This window comes from Temnothorax nylanderi, unplaced genomic scaffold (assembly GCF_030848795.1).
Source record: "Temnothorax nylanderi isolate EJ_2023f unplaced genomic scaffold, tnyl_v1.0 TNYL_tig0134_pilon, whole genome shotgun sequence".
Taxonomy (NCBI): Eukaryota; Metazoa; Arthropoda; class Insecta; order Hymenoptera; family Formicidae; genus Temnothorax; species Temnothorax nylanderi.
In genome coordinates, this window is record NW_027249196.1 from 343,814 (window position 1) to 356,281 (window position 12,468).

At 46.3% G+C, this 12,468-nt stretch overlaps 1 protein-coding gene across 3 annotated transcripts in view; it reads right to left on the reverse strand.

Annotated features, from left to right (window-relative positions):
* Ubce2h (ubiquitin conjugating enzyme E2H) overlaps positions 1-12,468 on the reverse strand; it is a 41,175-nt gene that overhangs the window by 25,963 nt on the left and 2,744 nt on the right. For 2 of the 3 annotated variants that reach the window (XM_071714113.1, XM_071714115.1), the window contains exon 3: positions 230-306. In XM_071714113.1, the coding sequence (XP_071570214.1) occupies positions 230-306 (77 nt within the window). Of the gene's footprint in view, positions 1-229; positions 307-1,948; positions 3,375-12,468 lie in introns of those variants that run through there. The other variant, XM_071714112.1, reaches the window with a different exon arrangement.

Genomic DNA, 12,468 nt, shown 5'->3' on the forward strand with positions numbered 1-12,468 from the left:
AATTACTGTATAATTGTAAGAAAATTATAACGCTGACAGATGATAATGCCGAAATATTGCGTACTAACTACTAAAAGTAAACTTATCGCAAAGTAATAGAAATGCAGTGCAACGAGGAACATTGAAATTACATTCAAACGATAGTTCAAAGTTGAACTCGAGTAGAATTCAATTCCACGTTGCGCGCATTTCTTGCTTATAATTAATGTGAAAACGAGATAGTACTTACTCCCTCGTGGTCCGTAGAACTTAACGGAGAATTCATTTAGTCCTCCTAGAATCGTCACCTCGTGTTTGCTTTCTATTCTGTTTGGAGGCAAAAGAGTTAAGGAAAATCGTTCTCTCTGTCGTTCTCTGTCTCGCCGCGTTACGCTGCGTGTATCTCCGTGCGACGGGAGAGGCAAATCACGGGTTGTCGGGCGTCGACGGCAAGAAACGACGTAGTAATCGACATAACGATGCACCCGGAAAATAGAAATACAGGTAAGAGAAGATGCAAAACTGTGCCGAGCTATGGTGGACCGTTACGGCCAGCGCGCGACTATCTAACCGACACAAATATTCCAGGGACACAACGCTAAACCGTATCATTTTTCTGCCTATTTTTTTTTTACTTTTCTCTCTTTATTTGCGCGATGGATTGCTCGCATAGAAAAACCGCGGATTGGACTTGTGCGGTATCAATAAACCACGCGCGTTTAAATACAGCCGTTTTGCGCTGACTTTTTGCATTTGCATAAATATGGACAAGAAGAGAGGCATAAAACTTTATGAATTAGTTAATAAAACTTGGAAAATGTATGCGTCGGCACCTTTAAGCTCGCCCTTTTAGTTTATCGTTGGAGATATTGTAATCGCACATAACTGTGATTTATATCGACTTGTACCTCGTGTATATGAATACAACGCGCTTAAAAAGGACGGGGATTGCAATAGGCTCTCACACACCATACACACACAAGCATACACACCATTAACGGGAACGTTTAAACCAGTGGAGGTCGCTGGCTCGCTTATCGCTTGTGTAAGAGCAAAACTTTCGAGGCGTGCATTAGAAAGTGCTTATCTAAACGGCGTTTCGTTGGAGATGAATTATTATTTTTTTCTCGAAAGATCAAACGCGGGCCAAGCTTTGTTGTGTATACGAAAACGGCAAGAGCGGATCTTCCGACAACAGTCGCGAACGAAAACAAATCGCGGAAATAGATTTCGCCACAGATGCGTTTTAACGATATAATATAAATTACAAACGATCTTTCATCACGAAAGAATCAAGCGATTAAATCATTGAGATATCTCGTTCGACCTAAAGGTGTCGAAATATTTCTCAAACCTCGCATTTACAGTGTAGCACGTTGTTGCGATTTCCGTAGGTACGTTATACACTTACGAGGTACACTTTTATCATGGCGTAAAATCTGTGGCGCGCGGCGCAGCAATAAAACCCGTCCTGATTAAATTATTCAACGACCTGCTCGCGCACGTGAAACGCACGCGGTAGCGCTTTTCAACGCGTTGGAATATAAAAATATCATTAATTTAATATCCCTCCCCCTCCCCCCTCGTCGAATTTTGTCAGTCGTGAAACCAAAGTATGCAGCAGTGGGTACCCAGTGTCATTAAAATATTCAAGCGCACATGCAAGAGCATTCATCGTAATAATACATTAAATTGTGTAATTTTCCAAAAATTACACTTGCAGCCTTTCTCAACGTTGAATCTTCAACAAAATTACATACTTGTCACTACACTGTTTTTACAAGGCAAACACCATCGCATCCGCGATTTCGTCGTCCAGGAAAATCATATTGATTTTCTGATAAAAATTAAAAAAAAATTGATTCTCTTAATTGCGCGACGTGCAACGCGTTATCCGACTTACGATAAACACCTCGATGTTGTGGCGAGCGGTTAGAGGCTGCCTTTCAGTATACGCGAGCGTTCTCACCTGCGGGAGGAGGGGGGAGCAGGTCCGAGAGCTTTGTTATCCGCAAGACCACGTTCCGTGAATGCACCCGATTCCGCGGCCGGTCGCGTTCTCAAACCCGACGGCGATGGTGCGCCCGTGTAAACATGCGGAGCCCCTCTCCCCGGAACCCCCCGGAGCGGCGTAGAAGCAGCATCGGCCGCGAACAATGAACGGATACTCTCCGACGCGACGCGGCGAGGAAATAAACCAGCGAATCGCACGTGGGTCTTTCTCTCTCTCGGTCCCCGTTTGCACGCGCGTGCCTTTAATCGTTTCTCTCGTTGCGACACGCGATAGCACACGCCTTCGTCACGCGGCATTGATTAGAATAACTATCTCCCCGCCTCCGGATTTCATCTGGAGTAGTGCTCTCCAAGAAGCTGCCATAAGCCTCGGTTATAACACGTCCTATATTACAAGTTATTACATTAAGTAATTACGCGTGGCGTGCGTGACATTACGAGCACTAATTTTATAACGTAGAGACTTTTATCCGAGGAAACTTTTAAATATCCTTATACATTTCTACGTTTAAGGAATAATTTTTAATTTTTAAATAGCAGATATTTCTCTGCACGTTTTATGAATTTTATGGTGTATTTCGTTTTCATAACATCATTTCAATCACATTGAAAGCCACGAGCGAAACGAGATGGAAGCGGGTCCGCGAGCTAACATCGCGATAAAAATTGCAGTCTCCACTTTAAACAGAAACCTCCCGGGACGCGAAAGGGGCAAAGATACGCGCTCGAAGGGTACAAAGGGAAATTTTTCATGACAAGGCGTAAGGAAATCGCCGAATCACCGCGCGGCTTCCACGTATCGCAATCCGAACCAATTTCTTGCGTCACGCCGTGCAAAATCGCTCGCGCATCCACGTGAGTCGTTGTGTTGTCAGCGCGCTGAAAGTCGTACGCTTTCCGCGCGTATCCTGACACGGAATCCGCGCTCGGTCGGTCTTTCCGCGTTGCTACCCATTATCGTGGAATAATGGAGATATCATTTCGCGCGTGTGCGTCTCTATTCATCAAATGAGCGTCTCTATTCATGTGCTCTAATACACATTGCCGAATTAGCGCCGCGGCGGCGGTGGTACAAGGCATCCTGTTACGAGGAACGGCCGACATGTGCGTCTGACGGACGCATCCAACGGGCGTTATTAGAGAACAGATCGCCTCCGTGTTTCGACGTCCGTCGACACGGCGGCGTCGACGTCAGAGAACTGAAAATGGAAACCGGTCGAAAAGTAAAAAATAAATAAAACCAAAAAAGAAGCGAAAAACAAGTTATTCATCGCGAGTGAAAAATATCGAATTCTGAGATAAACAAAATTACATTTATATATTTAAAAAAAAACCGATGTTAAAACGCGAAACGGGATCACGTTGCGTTTCGGATTTTCGGGGCGGATTGAGCGCGGGACGTTTCGGAGACGAGAGGCTGCGATGTAATCCCGCGAAACCGCCGAGGGTAAGATAAATTCACGCGTCGACGAATGGATAAAACGCGTGTGCAACGTTCCCGGGATCCGTCGTACAAAAAACGAGCGCGACGTTTAAATCCAATTGAGCGGCACGCCCGTCGAGAAATTGTCCGAGCGGAAGTCTGTAACGGCCATAACGCTCCAAGGATTTTACATTCCCATTGGCATAACGCAAGATACACCATAAACGAACGGGGCTCGACGGGAAACGATTGCTCAATCCCGGGGGACCGTTACATTCTCTCCTGCCCGCGCAACGTTGTTGTTTACAACGTTGAAACGAGCCGGGGACAGTTTGTTTCTCTCTCCATCTCTATTCTCTACCTACTATCCGTCTCTATGTATTACTCCAATGCCGATCGATCAGTACAGGCTCGTAATTCCTTTTCGCCCATCGTGCTTTCACAATCGCGGCCATATATTAAAATAAGAAAAGCCGATTTGTATGCTGGATTTGCGCTAGAAAATTCAGAAAAGAAGGAAACCCCGCAAGAAAAATCTCCAAGTGAACGTGAATGACGGAGATATTTATAAGCAACACGACGAAATAAGATTCGCAGGATTAAACGTGATATAATAAAGTAACGCTGAAAAATAATCTACGCTTCTGAATGAAATGGAAATAATTAGATTATAAAGTAAGAGGAATCGACGTAGTAGGACCTCCAATTTCTTTTAAAGATTTGGGATAAGACTAATCTTATCTCGTGTCTTCATTTTTACTAAAGTTTTTTGACACAAAACTTCTAACGCTGGTTCGTAATTCTTTTCCTTGTACTATCTCTTTCCGAATTGTGTGTTTGTGTGGGTGTGTAAGTGTCCGCAGTGGTGAACTCGAGTCAGTAAGTTCGTTAGGCCCAAAAGATTGTTCGGGTCAATCCTCCTTGCGTAGGGATGCCTCCTTACTTTCCGAAGCAGGTTATTTAGATTGCATTTATATTTGGAAACCGTTACGCGATATGACGTAGATCCGAAGAGCGCGGAAGATCAGAAGTTCACCAAGCTGATTGCCGAGTCGAAGAAATCATGACGTGCGTAACTAGAGGCTTCGTTTTCTAAGATCCACCGCACAAGACTCTCGTACGGTCACGTAGCGTAACGTAACGTGAGCCAACGCACAAGAAACATATTGGTTACGGCCGTTACGGCGTTATACGTTTCTTGTACGTTGATCTACGTTACGTTACCATGCGAGAGCTTGTGCGGAGGCTCTAACCGATACGTTTCTTATGCGTTGACTCACGTTACGTTACGCTACGTGACCATACGAGAGTCTTGCGCGGTGGCGCCGGTGGCTCTAACGCGGCGTTTTATTACCGTTAAGCGTCGTCTACAATACACGGAGTAAGCGTGGAGTAAGGAGTAAGAGTAGGCGTAAGAGGGCTATTTTCGGTTTAAGAGAGCTGGCGTAAGGGCGTAAGCGAAATAAATTAATTTTATTTCTTACTCCTACTCTTACTCTTATACTTACGCTCGGCCAATCAAGACACAACAGGCTATAATGCTTACTCCTGTCTACTCTTACTCCTTACTCCACGCTTACTCCGTGTATTGTAGACGACGCTTAAGAGACGAACGAGCAAAGGAAAGAAACTGTCGACTGAAACACGCGAGGATCACCAAGCCAGGCGAGGAGGAATCGATTTTCCAGTTCACCCGCGAAAAGGAGCGCGACTGAAATCGCGCGATAAAATTATCCACAGGACCGGAAAAAAAATACATTGCGCGCGCGATTAATGGCACGTCTTGCGCTGATATAGTATTGTACTTTTTCTGATAAAAGACAATGTTTCTCCGCGTGGATTAGGCGAGGCGAAACGCGACACTTCGCATAAAATCACTCTGATTAGAAATTGAAATGAAGGAGCGACAGGTTCCCCAAAATGTCCAACTGATACTCTCGACAGATTGATGCGTTTTTACAACGCGATAAACACGTGATACTTAGGTAATCGCACGTGAGAAATCGAGAGACCTTCGACTGGGCGATGGATCGTGCGCGAAGCGGCCTGTAGTTCTATGACGCGCTCCCGGTATTAATGAATGTCGCGAGACAAGCGGAAAGATACGCGTTAATAATATGTTCGTCGATACGCACGTCGCACAGTGCAAACAACGCACCGCGATTGTAATAACGATTTAAGGTCGATTCACACTATACGACACGGACCGTCATCTTCCGGCAACGACACGTATCGGCACGACAAAACATTAAAACATGCTTTTTAAATGAAACTGTCCACACTAATCGGCACCTGCACGGACCGACACCGACATTCTCGCAAAGAATATTTTGACGGTCCGTGTCGGTGCTGGTCTGACAGTGTGAATTAGTAAACGGTAGAGAACAAACGCAGCAGAAGATGAACCAAGAAAAATTAATTGAAAATGTTAAGTCCTTCATATGTAATAAGCCATCTGAAATAGGTTGAATCAATTTTAACAAGTCATAAAATTTGCAGTATCCTAAAATATTGGTAAAACTTGTCGTCATATTTCAGTAAGTCTTTGGACAATGTCGTTCAAGTTTCCTTTTTTTTTTAATATTTGATATACCCATTTTCGATTTCTTTTCTTCGTATTTTTTTTGGCTTTGGCTTCGTCCTTGTCTAAAAATAAGACTATAAAAACCAATTCATAATCGTTGGGTGATCCATCCATCGTAGCCGCTAAACGTCAACTGATGGACGATTGCCGAAGCAGTGCAGTCTGAACATACGCATTAATTTTGTCGTGCTGGCCGATACGTGTCATTGTCCGTGTCGTACAGTGTGAATCGACCTTTATCCGTTTCGTACGCGCGAATGCGCTCGCAAACCATTACAGTGAGCCATTAACGATCCCTCTCTCCATTTCTAGCTTTGCCGAAGTGCCTCGTTAATTACAGGATAATTGATTAAGGTTGATTTCGGTATTGCATACGCGAGGAAACTTCTGCAGCGACATCCCGCGAAGCCTATTCGCGTCGTATCGCCGCGATCGCGGTCACGACGATCCTGCTGGGATTCGATCGCGAGACGTGATTTATCGTGATCGAGCGTAACCGACCCAAACCCCGCCGCGCCGGTGATTTTGAACGAATAAGCGAATCCGAGGAACAATACCGCGAACTGTTTCGCGATGTTGCATTCACCAGTTTTGCGGATGATTCCGCCTCAATTACGTTGAGTATCGATTCGTAACGGAGTATCGGCGTGCAATTATTGACGGTAAATCTAGAATGCTTGGGGTAAACAGAAATACTATGAATTTCATAGAAAAACAGTAGAAAAAAAATTTAGATAAAAAGAATCCTAATAAGAAATAAAAGCGTAATTCTCGTAATCAGGACTGTTAAAGAGAAAGTATCTTCCGTACTCACATTACTGTCGTTATGTTAAATTTTAAATGTTCACTTCTTTTACATCCCGGGCGTTCTAGACGTGTTGCTGCGCGTCAGAGCGGAGTAAAACGGAGTTATTATCGTTATACTCTACGATCTTTTCTATATATAGGAAGACCAATCATCCGTATGCTAAACCGTAGGAATACTGACGGGAAACTATAAAGAGTCTTCAAAGAAAGCGTGGCATTAACTCTCGGCGTGTACCCTAGGCGACAAATAAGTATTGCGTAATATGAACGATAATTTAACAAGCAGCCGACCGTGCTCTCGGACTTTAGGGAGGGGAGGGAGAGACAGAGAGAGAGAGAGAGAGAAAGCGAGAAATTTATAAGAGCAGCATCTTCAATTACGCTCGCGCGCTCGCATTGCGTCGAAAACGCAAGAGCGCGGACCGTAAATTTTGCTGCACAATCATTTTCCCTGCTGCTTATTCCCACGACGCACTCGAAACGCGTGCGCATCATCGGTGTTAAACGTGAGACGCGTCTAATTACTCTAATTAGATACCGTCCGCGACGCGCAGATGAATTCGACTTCGAAAACCGTTGAAGGAATAAACGTCGCGGAGTTGCTCCGCTTACGGCGCGCGTTTCCGTCATCCTTAAAGAGGCCTTCGGAAGCTCATTTACGAGCCGAGCATTATCTTCCGACGCGCAGTATATGTTCCGGAATTATTGCGTTTTCTTCCGACCGTGTGTCGCGATTATACCAAAAATTACAGAGATCGTTTCGACATCGATAAGCTCGTACGTTCTGAGGCATAATCGATTAAATATCGCAAGAATTTCAGGCAATTTTCAAGAATCCGAACGGATAATAAAATTCGATTCACGGCTGATTCAATAACTAGACTTCGCTTCATCGAATTTTAATGTAAAATAAGCGAGGAGAGAGTCGCATAGTTTTCAAGATATTTCCCATAAGTTCAAAATTCCGTCTCTCGAAATATCTCCCGAAATATCTCTCGATGGGGATCTTGAGACATCCTGAACACGGGTAGACCCGAGATAAAGCGATCGGCTCTTCCCACGCGGTTACGTGGCGGCGAAACGCAAGGTCCCCGTTTCAGGTTCTCCGGTGTATATGCTTTTGCGGTATGAATCAAACGACGTCGTCCGCGTGCACGGCACGGAGAAGGGAAAGGCAGAAAACGCAGAGGCTCCTCGACGGTAAGGACGGTGGGGGAAGCACGGTAAGGTCGATCAGCTGGCGGGCGAGCGAAGCAACGAGGAAGGAAGGCAAAAGAGTGCACGCGCTAGCGTACTCACGTCGCTAGCCAGGGCTTTGTATTACGCGGAACTTTGTAATTCAGCTGGGTATATAAAAGCTGAGTGTAAGAATATAAAACATGTATGAAGCACGACGTATAGGCAAATTCGCTGAGCAAAGTGGGCCGCAACTTTTGCGCCGACGCTTCGCCACCGAGAAAATGACGAAAAAATATCGCGACGATGGTTCGCGCCGGAGTCTTTATGGGCGAAAATACGATATAGGGATAAAAATGCACGCGAGCTGCTGTTAACTAATCGATCAATTATAACTCGGGTTCGTTTCGAGAAAACAGTATCGCTTGAAGTAACGAGAAGCAAAGTTTATTTTAATTTAATCGGTGCTATCGCACAAGAGCGAGGTGAGTCGATCGTAATAAGATTTATAAAAAAAAGGATGATTCAGATATGCGATAATCTTACGATACGGCGACTTTATCGTCGCCGTTGGTCGCACCGTTGAAAACGAAATAGTAAAAGTTCGCGGAGAAAGAGAGAAAACGGTGGCGAATCGGTGGCGATATCGGTGTAACACGGCGAGTGAACGTATAGAAGTGAGCAGCCTTAAAATAAACTGGTCACTGCTGTGACTAACACATATTCGCCGTCCGAGAACGAAAGACTTTCCAGAAATTCTAAAACGCACCAGCGGAACGAACGCGGAACGCGGACGCATCCAATTTGTTTCGCTCGTTTCGAGGCGGCTTGCAGCATTAATGCATGCTTCAACACAGCGTGATCGATATCGCGAGACGAGGAAAGAACGGAAAGAACTCTCGGCATCGCGCACGAGGAAGCTATCGTGATTGTCCGAGGCTGTCACGCGTCTTTAATCCCCTTCCCCCCTCGCCCCCCGTTTACTCGAAAATAACTTCATCCAATTTTCAAAAGACGGACGGAAATCGTCGGAGGTAGATCTAAATTATGGGCGAGCGCCACGTGCCCGTTTCTCGACGAGACTCCGCGAAACGTTTTCCGTGCAAACGACTGACTCGCTTTAAACGGCGCGCGTCGTGCACTTGACGCGCGCAAGCGACACTCTGCGCAATTCGCGAAATAAGAGACATCGCGCGATTTAAGGCGCACCGCGCTGGCGATTTGCGTTCGTCCGTGCGTCCGGTTTTAGAAATATCGGTTGCGCGCGAACGTGATTACATCCGGCATTAACTCCGAAATATTGCGAAATCGTAAACATCGCTTGAACGGTGCCGGGGTAATCAGGACGACGGCAGAATCGACGAAAGTAAACGTTCAAATATAATTCCCCGAGATATATTGCCCGCACATGCGTCGTGCACATCTGGCTTGATCTGATGGCCTTGTTATCACGATAAACATAGTGCGTTTGTCGGTAGCTAGACCGAATTCGGTGTGTTGTCCTCTCTTCGAGATAAGGTGACCCGGTGACGTTTCGTGATCGCGAAAATTCGACCGATACCGAGCGGGGTCACGTTATACCGCGATATTATTCTGTGGCACGCAATTTTTCACGCACTATGCTGACCGAGGAAAAAAACAGAATAATTAAATAGAAATCAAATTTCGTTTAAAAGTTTCGAAAGAAAACAGAAGAAAATGAGAAACAAATTCAATAATGTGTGTGTCACATGCGATTTCTAAATTCCAACACTTTCTTAAACAAATAAGATTATTAAAATCAAGCTATAGATAGAGAGATAAAGTTGTTCTACGCAGTTTCTAATGACTCACTCTTTATATTCGTCGCAGATCGAGAAGTTCGCGATAACTTCGAGACACGTCGGTATCTGGAGAATCGAGGAGCGATCGATCGGAAAACTCTCCGCCGGCATTAATTTTACAACATCGTTATTTTCCGCGCCAGGCCACGTTTGCGTCGCGCAGAAATATCAAAAGTGCGTCGGAGCCCGCGTGTCGCGGCGATAATCGTAAAACGAATTAGCCGTCTCGTTTAGCCGTAACCTCGAGAAAAGCAAATTTAATACGCCGTAGCGAAAGGGTTAACGGAGCTCCGCCGAGCGCAACTTCGCGACCGAGGTGCGATCCAAATTGGATTATCAAGCCGCGAGATATTCCACCTGTTACGAATACCGGCACGCACCAGCGGTATTACGATAAAATTAGGCGCGATGAGGTGTTGATATACAACGATTAAGAGGTCCACTCTACGACGCGCGTATATATACGAGAATAATCCCGCGAGCGTCAGCGTTGCTCGGCATCTCGACGATATCGAGCCACGCATCTCACGGAGAGATGCGTCGTGACGAGCTGAAAAACGGCCAAAAACACGCGTGTGCCGTTCGACTCGTAACGTCACGCACAGCTAGAACAGAACCGCGAATCTCTCGAAACTTTGACTTTCGTTCGCCAATCGGGACGGGAGTTAATTATGTCAATTCCGTGGCTCATAAATAGCGCCGATATCAAATTATATAAATAATATTCGTATCTTTGGCAATTCGAATAAAGCAGTGGATGTAAGACGTTTCGCGAAAGATTTTACCCTGGCCTCTTTAAGATATTTGAGATATTTATTTTCGCGCTCGTCGCTTCGTTTTGACGCTATCTGTTATTTTAAAGCTTGGTACGTTGCATTTTTCCCTCTCTGTTTCCTGCACCTACATCTCACGTGTCGCGTCGCGTCTCGTCTCGTCTCGACAATGTAATACGGCCCGCCGGGACGTGTGTAAACGTATCGCGCAGTTAGCCTCGCTCGCTCGCTCACTCGCGCCGCCACGAGATAATTCTGCCCGGTACGATAATTAAACGCACGATGTGTTTCTCGAGGCGCGTATCGATTCGCGCGTCGCGCGTCCCCGTGTATCTCCCGGAGCGGCTCTCTCACTCGCGCGCGCGGAGAGCCCGCTCTATAATAATCCCCGAAGCTCCACGGAGCGACCTTCGAACCCGCGCGTCGCGTTTATCGCGATGAATAAAAGAATTATATTGCCGACATACGCGCGCGCGCGCGCGCGCGCGCTATCACTCGCTAAGTAACGACACCATGCGCGTAAAAAAAAAACAAATCCAGTAAACGCGCTGTAAAAGAAAGAGGGATGAGGTATTATCGACGAATTATCGAGGATATCGGAGCGGGCCGCGCGTTTTCCTTTCTTTGTCGACCGAGGGAAAGAGCGAGGCGTATCGCGAGATTACCGAGTTGAACAAGAAATGTCGATTACGGGACGGCACATCGGCGTTAATTAAACTTTCTTTCTTCTCTCTATCTATATTGTTATCTCTCGAGCGCATCAGCTGGCTAATCGTTCGCTCTTTCTCAAAGGAAAGAGACCGTGTCATCTAAGCGGTCACCTATCGGACTCGCCGTTAGTTGCGCAAAGAATATTCCGTTTTTTTTTCTTCTTCTTCTTCCTCTTTTCAATTTTGCAACAGGCAATCCGAACGGAAAGAGAAATATACCCGCGATCGCGCGGAGTAAATCCGGATAAAAATTTCCTCGTCGCCGATCGGGATCAACGGAGAGTCAGAGAGATCGCCGATGTAACTGACCTTCGCAAGTCCCGGCGCGCAAGACCCGTCGCCGTCGCGTTTTCGTCGCGTCGCATGACGAACCGCACGCGAAATATACATATCGACCCGTCCTATTACATGCGTCAGTACGGCGAGATCTGGCCCGATGAATATATAGAGACCGTCGTCGACCGCTTTATTTTTACTCGCGCGTGCTAAGGCGCTCTCTGACCACTTCGCTCTCGCCTCGTTTCGAATTCGCCGCGAACGAGGGTGACGTCTCAATTAACGTTCCTCTCGCTGGTCACGTCCCTCTTTGTCTCTCTTTGTCTCCGTGGTCCTGGATCTCCGTCTCGAGGAACGGAATTCGAGGCGGGGATTTTCGAAGCGGAGACTCGACGAGATCTCTCCTAGAGAGCAACGCTCTATTTGTAGAACAGGGAACAAAAAGAATAAAAGCGAGGGAAAACGAGAGAAGAGGTGGAGAGAAGTAGGCAAAGATGTGAAAGATGGAAGAGGAAGGAAAAAACGAAGAATGGGAAGGTCCATCCATCCCGAGGCTTTTCTGTATCCGAACCCTCGGTCCCTCGAGCGCTCCCTCGGTCGCCACCGTAATAATCAACGTTACGAAAAAAGCATTATTCTTTTCACGCAGTCCTATATGAGGACAAAGAGAACGGAAGTTTCGTTTGGACGAGAAGTAATCGCCAGGCGTGACATCGGCGCTTCGATAATAGCGGCGACGCGAACCGCGTGATTATATCGCAAATAAATAATCGAGGCAGGTGTAAGCGAGGTGTCTTCGAAAGCGCGATATGGGGGGGGGAGGGAGGGAGGGAGGGAGGGGAGAGAGAGAGAGAGAGAGAGAGAGAGAGAGAGAGAGAGAGAGAGAGAGAGAGAGGGAGGGAGG